General features: G+C 38.2%; 1 protein-coding gene across 3 annotated transcripts in view; it reads right to left on the bottom strand.

The window, feature by feature from the left end:
- Nucleotides 1-10,878: 10,878 nt before the first annotated feature.
- The window catches only part of U2af50 (U2 small nuclear riboprotein auxiliary factor 50), a 30,227-nt gene continuing 25,482 nt past the window's right edge, over nt 10,879-15,623 (bottom strand). For all 3 annotated transcript variants that reach the window (XM_083128221.1, XM_083128222.1, XM_083128224.1), the window contains 3 exons: nt 13,716-13,874; nt 12,539-12,703; nt 10,879-11,731 (listed from right to left, as the gene is read on the bottom strand). In XM_083128221.1, coding sequence (XP_082984347.1) covers nt 11,600-11,731; nt 12,539-12,703; nt 13,716-13,874 — 456 coding nt within the window. In that variant the 3' untranslated portion in view covers nt 10,879-11,599. The remainder of the gene's footprint in view (nt 11,732-12,538; nt 12,704-13,715; nt 13,875-15,623) is intronic.

Here is a 15,623-nt window from a genome sequence, read left to right as displayed (position 1 = left end):
GTGTAACAAAGAAAGAAATTGTTGTAAATTCTTGAAACTTTGTGGATATTAGTCTAAAGAATGAACAATGTTACATATAAAATTACAGGTCTCTACTCTACTATCAATGGAAATGGGTCAGGGGCGGAGCATGCTGAACCACCCTCGTATATATAATTTATTTTTGATATCTTTCCCTTTAAAAAATATTCAGTTCCGTGAAAGAAGTATTCTCGCTGCTTTGAAGATTAGAGAGAAGAAACAATCACTATTTCTGTAAATACAAGGATGGGGGAGTCAGCATATAGGTGCTTTAATTGCTTAAGCTTTGAATTTTAATTTAGTTTGCTTCATCTTCAATATTTAAGCTTTTTCCTTTTTATAAATTTATGTTCAAGTAACAGAAATCAGCAAGACAGAAGCAAATGTAAAGTGAAAATTAGCGTAGAATTGGTTTGCCCATGTTATTCAATTTTCCTGTTCTTCGCATTCTATCGGGTATGTTTTCTCTAGTTCAGCGGAGGGAACGGCAAAGGCTCTGAAGGTTGAGAGTGCGACCGGTGGACTCTCACAAGAAGGAGGTTACCCTGGGCACGGAATCACCGCGCCTGAGAAGCAGTGTTTCCTCCCCCTCTTTTTCTCTCCTCCCTCCTCGCCAAGGGTTGTAAGGGAAGCGGGAAGAATGACGTCAGGGTGAGATTCCCTGAAGTCATTCCACCGGCTGGAGAAAGGTTCCCGGACATTCAGCGGCAAACGGTTGGAAGCATTCGCGCGCTGGAAGCAAAGAAATGTATGCATCGAAATTGGTTTGGAAGAATATTGCGAAGAAATGTATATGTGTATGTATGTGTGTGTGTGTGTGTATATATATATATATATATATATATATATATATATATATATATATATATACAGGGTGTTGCAAAATACCTGTTACAACGCTTGGGAGGTGATTCGACAAGTAAAAACAAGGAAAAAATGCCATTGAAAAAATGTCGAAATCGGCACCGTTTGCGAGTGACAGGCGTGCGAAAATCGCCTCACACCATGTTTAAAGCACAATAACTCAAGAAGGAAGAAAGATATCAATGTCGGATTAAAAGAATACAAAGAAAGTCGTGCCTGACGAATACAATGGTGCATCAATTGAGACCCAGTGTAAATTGCGCAAGGGGACTCTCAAAGAAAGTGGGAATCCCCTGATGGAAAATACAAGAAATTTACTACTATCTTATACATAATGTTGAGATCGGAATGTAGCCAGTAAAAAATGGCGACGTATGTCCACATGTCCCACTACTGCTGGGACACCGTCCCACATCCGGGAAATAGGTAAATAGACTAACTGCAAATCTCCTGTTGTACACGGTTCACATTGCGGTACGAAGAAGAAAAGAAACCAATTTGTCGCATGTCTCACTACTGCTGGGACACCATCACATATGGAAAAAAATATGGGAAAATCATAAAAAAAGTTTTCAATCCCTTAATGTTGACACACTACTTTGCAGTACGAAAAACAAAAGTTAAACAATGTCGTCAGGCTGTACATATACATAGGCTATACTACAAGAGAGCTCCCCAAAGAAAGTGGGTAATCCTCGAAGGAATGAAGACGGAGAATGGCGAGAAAACGCACACAATGGCATGTAACATTTCCAGGCACAGCACATCAGGAAGGGATTCCACTGGGAAGCGCACAACCTCCGCACATGCAGATCGACGGTATGAAGTACAGCGATATCCAGCATCTTCACTCGCACCTTTCACTAAAGGACACTATGCGGTGCTGATAGGGGCTCACAAACACCGGTATACTCAGAGACGTTGTTGAAAATGTCCGCCATTGACTTCAAGACAAAGATGGCATCGGCGAAGCACTGATTGTCTGGTACGCGCAAATACCTCTGGCATGTCAACAATTGTCCCAGCAGCGGCACTAACACGAGCAACGAGATCCTCAGCACTTTCCACAGGAGTTTCATACACGAGCCTAATCATTTCTCCCCACACAAAGAAATCCAGTGGTTTGAGGTTGGGGGAACGAGGTGGCCACGGTAAAGGTCCACCCCTGCCAATCCAACGATCGCCGAAAATATCGTTGAGTAAGGCCCTGGCTCCCCGGTCGAAATGTGCGGGGGCGCCGTCGTGTTGAAACCAGATACGTTGTCTACCTGCCAGTGGCACGTTTTCCAAAAGTTCAGGTAATACGTCATGTAGAAACACCCGATATTTCCCACCACACAAAGTAGAGGGCAAAATGTACGGGCCTATCAAGCGGTTACCTACTACGCCACACCACACATTCACTGCGAACCTATGTTGATGATGGCGCACAATGATTGCATGCGGATTGTCCATATCCCAGACGTGGCTGTTGTGACTATTGTCCCTGGTGAATATTGCCTCATCGGTCCACAAAACTCTTGTTGGGAAATCTTGAATGGCAAGAGTTTGTTGCACGTACCATTTGCAGAAATCCATGCGTAGGGGAAAGTCCGTGGGCAGTATGTGGTGCACCTTATGCAATTTGTATGGGTGCAATCCCTCCTCCTGAAGAACGCGGAACACATTGCTATGGTGGGTTTGTTGAGTACGAGCAGTGACACATGTGCTGGTGTCAGGACGGTCTCGTATCGCGTCCAACACGTCCTCTTCAAATTGCACAGTGCGCACAGTGCGGGGTCTTCCACAATCCCACCTACGGGGTAGTAGAGATCCAGTTTCACGCAGTCGAGCATCAAGTCTTTCAAAGAGTGCATGTGCTGGTAACCGCCTATTGGGAAAACGTTCGTGATACGAACGCCGTGCTTCACGGCTGTTTCGGTTTGCCTCTCCATAAACGAGATGCATATCAGCAAGCTCGTGGGTAGAGTACTCCACCATTGTCCTGTTCGAGAACTGCCCAGCAACAGGGGCACTTTCCCTCCGAGTGACGGATCACAAACTACCGTGATTAGCACCCACGTAATGTCACACAGGTGTCCACGCAGTTGTTGCAAACCGAGAAGGAACACAGGAATACGTACTCTACGTACAATATTCCTTGGCGCAATTCAACCATACACACACGCCAGACTAAACTCCACGCTGCGAGACGCAGAACAAGACAGGAAAAACAACGGTCGACTACACTCTCTACGTAGTATCCACCAACACTAATACGTAACAGGTGACCTACACTCACAGCGCCTCTAGTGGGGCTTTCTGTATCAATTAGCTGAAATCAATCTGAGCGTAATTTGACGGCATAGCGTCATTTTCGAGTGAATTTCCTATTTCCCGAGTGTGGGACGGTGTCCCAGCAGTAGTGGGACATGTAGACATACGTCGCCATTTTTTACTGGCTACATTCCGATCTCTACATTATGTAGAAAATAGTAGTAAATTTCCTATATTTTCCATCAGGGGATTCCCCACTTTCTTTGTGAGTCCCCTTGCGCAATTTACACTGGGCCTCAATTGATGCACCATTGTATTCGTCAGGTACGACTTTCTTTGTATTCTTTTAATCCGACATTGATATCTTTCTTCCTTCTTGAGTTATTGTGCTTTAAACATGGTGTGAGGCGATTTTCGCACGCCTGTCACTCGCAAACGGTGCCGATTTCGACATTTTTTCAAATGGCATTTTTTCCTTGTTTTTACTTGTCGAATCACCTCCCAAGCGTTGTAACAGGTATTTTGCAACACCCTGTATATATATATATATATATATATATATATATATATATATATATATATATATTTAAAAAAGAAATACAGCCGGGTCATCTGCGATTACCTAGATGACCCAGAGTATACGCCGCTGAAGAGAGGCAAGGTCTCTTCTCTCTTCGCTTGTTGTCGACAAAGAAAGAAGTACTGGGGAGAGAGGTAGGCTTCATTTTTCCTGAATTACTTTCTCTCTCTTAGGAGTCTTCAGGAGAAAGAAAGAGACACCCCCTTCTCTCTCTCTCTCTCTCTGCTTCTCTTGCCTTTCTCATTTCGAAAAGAAAGAAAGAGTGTTTTTATTTTTCTTTTCTTCTTCTTTCTTTCTTTCCTATTCATTTTCCATTTCTTCCTCTTTATTTTTTCCCTGTGTACGTAGGGGATAAATTTGCCTCTCTCACACTGCCTATTCCCCTGAACCGAGAAAAGAGAGAGAGAGAGACAGAAAGAGAAATATCTTTCACCCTCCCCCCTCTCTCTCTCACAACTCTTTCTTTCTCACCCTGCCCTCTCTCTCTCTCTCTCTCCAAGAAGAAAGAAATTAGAAATAAAAATCTCTCTCTCTCTTGGAGTTACCAAATTTCCCCGCTTCGCTCTGTAGCGTTGCAAACTTTTTAAAAGGATAACGCACGCACATGGCAAAATGACAGTCTTCAGGTCCATATGCTTGCTATAAGAATTTCTTAGGGAAATATTAGGGATAAAACAGCAAGTGCAAATTTTGACAAACTGTACACTTAGCAGAATAAGGTCTGTACCATAAATCCTTACATAACATGAAATTTCCATACATGTACCATCAGGACTGTACGATTGGCAACGCAGCGCTTTCACCACTCGATTTCCCCCCTCCACTTCTGCTGGTATGCATGGCCCTGCTCCACAGTTAGCTGGGACAGAGTCTACATACTATATTTTTTCATTCACTTTCATCCATTGTGGTGACCACAGGGGCATACCAATAAGTTGTTTTTTCCTTTTTTGATTCAATTCTTCCTCCTTCAACTTTCATTATTTGGTCATTCAATGTCAGATCAACCAGGGCCTCCAAATCATAGTTTTGGATTTGGATGACATTTGGCATTATGGTTATAAGGTTATAGCCTGTGGAAGAAGGTGATGCGCAACAGAAAATTTGAGCCAATTTAGAAAAATGAGCCTCAGAGCTAACTTCAGGACTCTAACTTTGGAACTATTGATCACGGCCTAGTGAAGTTTACACACCAAACAAACCTTTACCTAAGGAACACACACAATCAAAATACAATCAGCTTGTTTCAGGGTTGCCCCGGTGGGCCCAGCCCAGTTTTTTCAGAAAAACCCACCAAAAAACCAACTCAAAATGTGGTTTTCAGAAAATGTTGTAAATTATTGCTTTAAATAATTGTAAGGTTCTAGAATTGTCAACATTTTGAGAAAACTGGTAAAATAAAAGCTTAGCCAAGTTTATAATACTCAAAATAATTAATGTGGTACAAGTCATAGTGTTTTTTTTCAGGATAATTTTAGAAATAGACTTTTAACAAATAATACGAATTTACATCCAAGAAATGAAAAAATCAAAAGGGTCTGAAATATTTAGATAAAACATTGAAGGAACAAGGCTTATAATCTTGAAATATGGTAGCACTTTAAATATCAGTCACTTCCGAAAAGTGCAAGCCACATAGTTTCACCTGTGACAATCAACTTTTACAGTATTTTTTTCCATGAATAAAACATTAAAAAAAATAATTGAGTACATGTTATTGAAACGTCGTGAAAGTAGAATGAAGTTAATTGTTGTATAATTAAACCAAACATTTTTCAAATGATTCATTTCAGTTTTCAAAATTTAGTATGTGTGCAAATGTTCTCTTTCCAATGCCTTCCACTGAGAACTGACCCCACCCTCCCTGCAGTTCAGTGCATTGATTGAATATAATGATAATGTGTTGCTTGCCCATGTAGGATAAATGTTATTTGTGGTTAGGAGCTCTATGCCCAAGAAGTCGAGCACACTTATAATCTAACACAATTTCTTATCTTAAATATAGGGGGTGTGGGGTACTCAAGTAAATACAAATCATATGTATACTTTCATATTTCGACCATTTTTGACATTTTCAAACCTGTTTAGACTACAATTTCGAGCTTTGTGCATAAAACTTTCACTAATCTTGAGACCACGATATCTGCAGCAAATTTAAGAGTTTTTAAGCTGAAATTCATGTCGCAAATAGATACACCCAGGGAATTATTTCATTTTGCATTTGCATTTCTTTTGAAAGCATTTCAAGATTGTGGATGAAAAATTGATTTTTCATATTCTGAGGAAGCTCCAAATTCTGATGCCACTTTCAAATATCTGCCTAAACTACATTTTTGGACATTAAGAAAAGACATTTCAATATTTTAGGGAATTTCTTAAGCTATGGCTTGACAAATCATTTTTTAACACTATAGTAGTGCATATGTATGTTGGGATCCAAATGGGGGCCACTAATGTTTTGTCCATGGGAACAGTTAGTTTCAAAGCAACCAGATATTTTGGAGGATGGATACGGTATTCCATTTGGATGAAATCAGTCAAGACAATTAAATGTGTCAGCCTTATAAATTTAGCATGGTTAATACACAGAGGACATATTTAAACTTGAAACATCCACAAAAATAATGGGAAAACACAACTGTGAACAATCTGTATTGAAGCAGATTTAAAAGTGTGTGTGTGTGTGCAGCTACCATATGTTGCATAGTAGTAAAGGTAAAGTTCCCCGTACATATCCAGGGTGGCTACTGACCGGGAATGATGTGTGAATAATTGGCTCTGGGAATTCTGCATGAATTCTTCCTGAATTTTGCTCCGTAGACGTGAAAAATTGCAACATTCATTTATTAAATCCATATTCCATTGAGGGCATCCCCGATGGCGCAGTGGTAGCATCGTCGCCTTGTAATCCAGGGGTCTCGGGTTCAATACCCGATGGATGCACATAGTGGTTCGGATCCCACATTTAACTGTAGCTCAAGTCTCAATTAGCCTTTCTGTGCATAAAGTGGACTTAAAGGACGAACTCAATCAATCAAACCATATCCCATTGAATTTATAAATGCTCTGAGGAAAGTTTTTAACCGATCAATTTTATTTTTATCAAGGAAGGAAAAGAAAGCTACGTGAAAAATAAAATTGAATTCTCTTGAACTGTTTACTTTCTTAGTGTCCTTTGTAAAACAATCTAACAGTTGGGCTGAAAAGTTCGTAGGCTAACGTAGTAAAAAATATTTTTTTGACAAAATTCGATTTTATTATTCAATATAGTTGCCTACGAGGGCGATACAACGATTATAGCGGTCATACAATTTTTCGATGCCATTTTTATAGTACGATTTCTCTTTAGCCTCAAAATAGGCCTCAGTTTCGGCGATTACCTCTTCATCAGTGCTAAATTTCTTTCCAGCGAGCATTCTTTTAAGGTCTGCAAACAGGAAAAAGTCACTGGGGGCCAGATCTGGAGAATATGGTGGATGGGAAGCAATTCGTAGTCTAATTCATATAATTTTGCCATCGTTTTCATTGATTTGTGACACGGTGCATTGTCTTGATGAAACAGCACTTTTTCTTCTTCAAATTGGGCCGTTTCTTCGTGATTTCATCCTTTAAACATTCCAACAATGCTATGTAATAATCGCTGTTGATGGTCTGGCCCTTTTTGAGGTAATCGATGAATATAATACCATGCGCATCCCAGAATACTGATGCCATAACCTTGCCAGCCGACTGTTGGGTCTTTCCACGCTTTGGATTCGGTTCATCACGTGCAGTCCACTCGGCTGACTGTCGATTGGACTCTGGAGTGTAGTTATGGAGCCATGTTTCATCCATTGTAATATATCGACGGAAAAATTCGTGTTTATTACGGTTGAATATCGCTAAACACTGCTCCGAATCATCAAAACGTTGTTGCTTTTGATCGATTGTGAGCACGCGCGGCACCCATTTTGCACACAGCTTTCGCATGTTCAAATATTCATGCACAATATGTCCAACACGTTCCTTTGATATTTTTAAAGTCTCAGCTATCTCAATCAACTTCACTTTACGATCATTTAAAATTATTTTGTGGACTTTTTTGATGTTTTCGTCGGTAACAGCCTCTTTGGGGCGTCCACTGCGTGCATCGTCTTCGATGCTCATTTCGCCTCGTTTAAATTTAGCAAACCACTTCTCAACGGTTGATTTTCCTGGTGCAGAGTCCGAATAATGTTTATCAAGCCAAGCCTTGGCTTCAACAGTATTTTTTTTGCCAAAAAGCAATGCTTTATTAACAGACGAAATTCTTTTTTATCCATTTTTTCACAGTAACAAAAGCTGCTTCACTCACAATGCTATATCTCACGAACTAATTATCCGGCAGCTGTGAAATTTATACACGTATCTTTCGAAGGTTAGTACTAAGTAAAAATCACATGGATTTAATTCTAGTAACGCCATCTATGAGTCAGCCTACGAACTTTTCAGCCCAACTGTTATCTGATAGATGCAAGATTATTGCAAGATAATATATCCTGAAGTTGAATAAGTCAATTACAGCTTAAAACTCTTAAATAATTAACAATTTTTTGTACATTAGTATATCCCGTAACATTAGTAACGTGTGTTTGTAGATGTATTTTGAGTCTGAATATGTGAAATCCAAATGTGAACTCCGCATCTTAAATTTAACACAGCGAGTGTAAAAAGTGTTTGGACACTGCAGTAGTTACGTTAATAATGGATTCTCTTGGTGTTCTGGATGATGGTAGGTGAGCGGGATAAAAGTGTAATGGTTCTACCTCAAATTCTTTCTTTCTTGGCACAACAACAAAATAAAAATATCAAAACAAACAATCCATGAACAATTATAAAAAAAATGCCACAAATTATGGGCACAGAAAGTCTTTGGACACTTAGTAAAAAACATTTAAAAGGACCTCTGTGAAACATGATCAATAAACCTGGACTGCCATACACATACCACTGGCCCCTTCACCCTCTGGGCTCGCACCTGTCAGTACCGGCAGTAGCTCTGCCTCATTGAGCACGATAGTGTAACATGGGTCCTGGAAGGAGAGTTCACCGTTTTTCAACGTCTGCAAGTTATTTGGCTTCACAATCAGTGCAAATCATTAAGGGAAATATCACGCTTGTCCGGAATTCATAAATCAACAGTGCACGTGATCATAGATCGCTTTGGCGAAAGAAAAACAGTAGAAAATAAGATGAGGAGTGGACGACCAAGAGTGCTTTCTGTGCAAGACGAACGGTTTATTTTGCGAACTATCAAAAAAGACCCCAAAACTAGTGCTCCGACGTTGGCTGCAAGCCTTCAAGACCGAGGTAAGCAAGTTTCCTCCAGTACAGTTCGTAATGTATGCCGACGAAATGCCTACCATGAACGAGTGGCAAGGAAGAAATTTTACGTTAGTGCAGTGCTCAAAAAATCTTTTTCAGAGATAGGTGCCAGCTCTGAAATTCAGGCACCAGGAGACCACCTACTGACACTTGTGCATACTGTAAGAAGTTGAGCATCACCGTATTCAAAACATCGCTAAATCATGTGAGAAAGCAGAAAATTAGGGGTAGGGGGACAAGGAGTAAGGAATAGTTACCGATTCTATTAAATGTTCACAACGTTGATAAAAAAATAATTTGCTAACTTATACTGTACTGCAATTTGAACTTAGAATCTTCAAAATTTCGTACATGCAAACTTAAAAAACGGCAATATTACAGCGGCGACTGGGATTTTTCGAGCCCTGGGTTAGTGCAATAAACAGAAAGAAGCACTTCGAATTTGCCCTATATCACCGCAATTACAATGCAGACTTCTGGAACAAGGTCATTTTTTCAGACGAAAGCAAATTCAACTTATTTGGGTCGGATGGTAGGCATATGGTATGGCAGCAAAGAAATACAGAGTTGGAGTCGCGAAACGTAATCCCAACTTTCAAACATGTTGGCGGACTCTTAGTATGGGGTTGTATGAGTGCTGCTGGGGTCTGCACTGTACCAGACAGGCTCTGGGCAGTGATTCGTGCCAAAGGAAATCCAACAAAATATTAAATGCTTTTGATTTTGCAGAAAATATGGACAAGAATGGCAAGTGTCCAAAGACTTTTTGTGTTCAAAATATGTGATATTTTCATTATTGTTTATAGATGGTTTCTTTTTTGTATTTTCCTGTTCTATCAGATAAACAAGTATATGAGGTAAAATAATGTGGTTTTCATTCCACTCGCCTACCTGCACCCACAACCCTGAGCGGATCCCTAGTTTACGTACCATCAATGGTGTCCAAACACTTTTTACACTTACTGTATTTGAAATATACATATGTGCAGTTTATTTGAATTGATTTAGAATTTTTGGATACATTGGAATTAGTGTGGGGGGGGGGGGGTGAGAAGCAGTAATACGTAAGGTTGAAAAACAGAAAACATATTCTGGTAATCTTGAATTTTTGGAAAGTTCTTGAAAACTGGGATTATACTTGAATTTTATCATGGTCCTAGAGTGGCCACCCTGAAATAGAACCGAACCACAAAGGCACATTCAGGGGATAAGGGGGTAGGGCCAGACATATTCTTGATCTCGACCATTTTGGAGGTGTTGTCACCACAACCAAACTCTGGCTGCCTTTAACCCCCATGACCCATTGATTTGAGGCTGCCAACCCTGGCTTGTTCACCTTGGTGTCTTAAGACCCTGTTCTTTAGACACCCAAATATCAACCTCCTTTCCAAGTAGTACACCTGGACTGTATTTTGCAGGCTAACAAGGCTATGAGATTTGTGTTGTGTCGATAATGTGTGTTTGTGATTGCCACTTCATCCATTTCATCGTATCACCATTCATCATCTTCACGATTAGCCAAAAGTGGGAGAAGCACTATAAAAATATTAATAGACAGAAAAGTATCACAAACTACTACTTTGTATTATCAGGGTATGGTACCAACCATTTCATCATTTCAATAATCTTCCGATATAATTTTTCATAATCCTGATGATGTAAACAAGTAGTTTGTGAAAATTCTTTACACTAATGTTGTGCAAGTTTTAGTGGTGTCCTACAAGACAATATATAGAGTAGCTTCCATTGATAGGAAATAGCACACTCTAAAAGAAATGTATTTCTAATATATCTGATATAATAAGTAGAAAATAAACAGGTAACGTAACACTATGTATTATGGGTTTTGGTATGTACAAGGCATACAATATTACACTTGGATTGATATATTTATTTACTTCCAGTATCAGTTAATTTGCTGCATGTTCAGAGAAAACAAGAAGTCATCAAACTTGATTAACTTACCAACAAAATGAACTGAAAAAATCATAGAAAACTGCTTACAGAGGACCCAAATGTATGAGATTCCAGAACATTTTACTACTTTTCATATACAGAATATTAATTCTCACACATATATTAGGTTTAGTTATTTCTTTTTCACCAATCATAATTCATGCACCTGAGAGATCGATCTAAAGTAAAAGAAGCACAACCATAATCAAGTTGCTGCATCTACTTTTTAACTTTGTGGTATAACATGCAGCTCATTTTTCTCCACTCCTCATGTTTACTTTACAAATTCTTCCCAATGGTTTGTCAACAATATAAAATTACAGGTTCAACCCTCAAAACACAATTTTCATCGTGAACACTGTCAAACAATATATCAACATGTATTGCTGATAGTCTGGTAAAGATTGTTCTGTTTCTTTGAGAAGCAGTCTCCTCATGCCAATGAAGTTGCACGAGTTGTTAGGACACGACATTTAGTTATATGACAAACAATAGGTCCCCCAAAAATGAGGGGGTAACTGTTGTTTCACATTCAAGTTCAACGTAATACACTGTACATCTAGTCTTCTGATGATTCCTTCAGAATTCACGTCTGTGGTACTTGTCTGGATCAAAGTACGATGTCACGACGACTCTGTTGTTGAACTTTCTGCCAGTCAATGACTGCTGAGCCTTCTGACAATCTATTACAGAGTTGAACTCCACAAATACCTGAAAAATATTAATACATTGGTTAATTAAAAAGATTTACAAATAACGATCTAATATTTCATCGACCAAATATCTTGAACAGGAAATGTTTCATGAACAGCCTGAATACTTCATTCACCTCTTTTTAATTAATGTTAGTAACAAGGTGATGATTAGCGATTTGACTTTACAAAAATAAACCATGTGAAGAAATTTACATTGCAAAACCGATATAAAAATTACACTTGTGTTCATATTATGGGAATGAGAGACGCGGTAATAGATAATTCAGGTACTAGAAAATTAGTTAAAATAGCTTCGCGGAAAACGTGAGTACCTGAATTACACTTTAATATTAATTAAAAAAATGTCAGTTACAGGCTACTGTTTAAATAAGACTCGTAAAATTATTGACTACTTTACTGATGAAGTGACTAAATTCGCCAGTACAAATTAGCTGCTGATTATTAACACTTAGCACAAAAACAAAATTCATCAAACTTCGTTCAGTATTTTCAAGTTTTGCTGATGAAAATTGAGCATAGAAATACTCAATATTCTTGGTCAATTTCAATTTTTTTAAAAAGTTGTATCTAGAAATTCTTTAACACAGAAAACTTAGTTTTCAATGCTGACCCAACACACCATTACCAATAAAGATGTATTATGTTAGCAACGGTATTTTTAAATCCACTGCATAAAAATTGTTCCTTCACGATTACTCAATTACTATTAAAAAAAATACCCTTCCTACAAATACTAGTATATTAACAAGATAGCAGATATCTGGTGGAAACTATAATTAAAACATAAAATGATTTAGCTTACCTTTCCACATCCAGGAACATCCACACCCTCTATTGGTCTTGGAATTTCAACAGAACGAACCACACCATACTTGTTACATTCTTCCCTAATGTCTTCCAAGATATCTTCATATTCTTCTTCATCTCTCAATTCCTCTGGGGTAACCATATTCATAAGGCACAGCACCTGCAATACAAATTAAATGTTGGTGTATCGACTTATCACAATTCCCAGAAAGAAAGAAAGAAAGGTACATACTTCCAGAAACTAAGAAGATACCTACATGAACCAAAAACATTATATATCTGTTTTAACTGATTCCCAGTATTCTTGTTGCTGTTTCTATCTGGAAGCACCTTGAAACAGTTTTGTCAGCATTCAATCACAAATTTTACTACTAACCAAATACCTTACATTTTAGCACTATTGGTATGATTAACTTCAGGCTTCCGAATATTTTTAAAAAGTTTTGCACCTCACACAAAACTGCCAGATATTTTACTGGTAACTCAAATTACCAGACTTTCCCTGGTTTTCCATCGGTCATTACTAACAAAAAAAAATGGGGGGACATTTCGAAGATGGCCATCCTCCACCTGCATACATTCGGAGGTATGCGCTTATGCCCAGGTACCTTAAAATAAATCCTGGGCATGTTTTCCGCAAATGTTTACAGATTTCCCCATTTTTCTTTATTGTATAATTTATATTTTAGTTATACAAAGTAGAATGAACCAGAACTGTTCTGGTGAAGCCAGAACAGATTTGGTTGACAAATTGTCAAGGAGAGAAAAAAACCTATAAAAATATAAAACCGCAAGGTTATGAGTACATGCAGATGTAGACCCAATCTGCAAATATAATAGAAGATATGTGGTCAAATTACTGATATACTTCTGCAACCATTTTCTGCAGACAGTAGATGCAGACCTTACGCTATTAAAAGGTGCAGTGATATGGCAGGTTTCCCAACAAATAATATGGGCCTTCCTGATGGCGTAGTGGTAACATTGTCACCTTGTAATCATGGGGTCCTGGGTTCGATACCCAGTGGCAATTTATTGTGGTTCGGATTCCACTTTAAACTGTACATCCAGTACCGGTTAGCCTATTTGTGCATGAAGTGGACTTACTACAAAAACTCAAACCCAACAATAAGAAGCGAATAAATTGAGTAAAACAAATGAAGTAATGTTACCTCTGTAGCAGGTCCTGCTCCTCCTGTGAGACTGAGTCCTGGTACCTGAATTTGTACTGGAGCCTGGGCACTCATCTGGCTGTTCTTAGCACCTACACTTGCTCTCTGTACAATCAGCTTCTTATCACCCAGCTGCATACCATTCAGCCCTGCAATGGCCTACCATGGAAAAAATAAAATATCTTAGCACATAAAATCATCTGAACATGCAAACAGACTATCTACATGAAATTGACTTGCATTCATGAAAATCATGAAAGAGGATAGTTATAAAGTAGGCCTTAAATCGTGACGAAAATACTAAATTTGTTATATGAACATTAAAAATCCTACTAAATATTAGGTGGAACCTTGATTTTATATTTTTCAGGGGGGCAATGTGAAAGAACTTTAACCCTGCATCACAAATCCTTCGTAAATATTACGACTCAGCATGGCCGAAATTGCTGGATCTCAGCAACTGCGCATGCACCGCCTCCACTCTCCACAGTACCTTCCTAGCCTCCCCCGTCAAGGTCAGTAGTGAACCGGTGGCTGTGTACGTCATACCTGTGTGCCTATTTGGGGCACCCAGTCGTAAAATTTACGAAGGTTTTGTAACTCCGTAACTTTTTCATTTTATACGTTTCAAGAATAGTTCTTGTTGTTAGTTTTATTTTTTTAATAAAACGACGTGGTTTCAGCCTTTATTTTGTATTATGAATGATTAGTAAGTGATTATGGCTGATGAGAGGAAGAACGCGAGAAGGAAATAATTAGAAGCTTGTTGTCTGAAGATGTATCAGATGAAGACTACACTGGAGGACAAGATAGAACATTATTTGCTGAAAATAGTGATGAAGAACAAGATGAAGTTGAGGAAGACTACATTGAAAAGACAGACGGCACAGATGCTGACCCTAATTTTGAAATAGAAGAATCAGACAATGAATCTGATTATGACTCACCACCTGGCAGAGTATGTCCAAGTAGGAAAACGAGACGAACCCACTGTCCTGCCGCAATGCAATGTGTGCTGAACACAGAACAATGTGTTGTGTTCACTGTGATCAAAGCTAGACTTTTGACACTTGCAAAAGTACCATAGAAAAAGTGCGTAATTCAAGTTTTCCAACTTTTAACTAGAAAAGTGTAGCATTTACCTAATTATGGTTTTTTAGTAGAAATTTACTGTAACAGGTTAGTTCCTTACTTCATTCTTGTACTTTTAGGTATTATAGTTGTTAAATTAATAAAGTTATTTTTCACATTTTTAATTTTTTTTTTCCGAGGACCTGACATTTTCCATTTTTAGTAAAACATATGGCATAAAAATATTATTTTTTTAAAAAAATTGCAAAATTTAATGTTCATATATTTTGATGTACATAGAAAACTGGACATACTGATATTTTTTTACGAAAAAAAAATATATCTAAAAAGTAAAAAAAATGTTAAAAGAACAGAGTAGTAATTTTTGCGAATGTTTTGTGACCATGTGACAACCAAAACAGTTTTGTAATCTAGGGTTAAATGAAGGAAAATGTAAAGTTAAGGAAAATTATGTAACATTTTGCTACGTTGCGACCATCAAGATTGAATGTATAATGCAGGAAACTGTAAAATCCAGAAACGTAAAATCGGGGTTCCACTCTATTTGCACTTTCAATAAATTAACTACTCATGAAAATAAATTCAAAACCTGAATAAAATGTTTTGTAACTATTCACAAGCTTCCCATTTGCATTTTTGGGAGGTTGATTTACAGTAGAAATAAACCCTTTATTCACCAGCAAAAACTGGCCCCATAAGTCAAGAGGAAATACGGAGTGTTCATAATCAAGTTTAGTTTGTGAAATCTTTTACATGGAAAAAAGTTCCTTTTTTATATTTTTTATCCTTTCTACTGTAAACACTCCAGATTTATAA

Source organism: Lepisma saccharinum, chromosome 9 (assembly GCF_977018435.1).
Source record: "Lepisma saccharinum chromosome 9, izLepSacc3.1, whole genome shotgun sequence".
In the NCBI taxonomy this organism is placed as follows: Eukaryota; Metazoa; Arthropoda; class Insecta; order Zygentoma; family Lepismatidae; genus Lepisma; species Lepisma saccharinum.
This window is presented reverse-complemented; position numbering and strand designations above follow the sequence as displayed.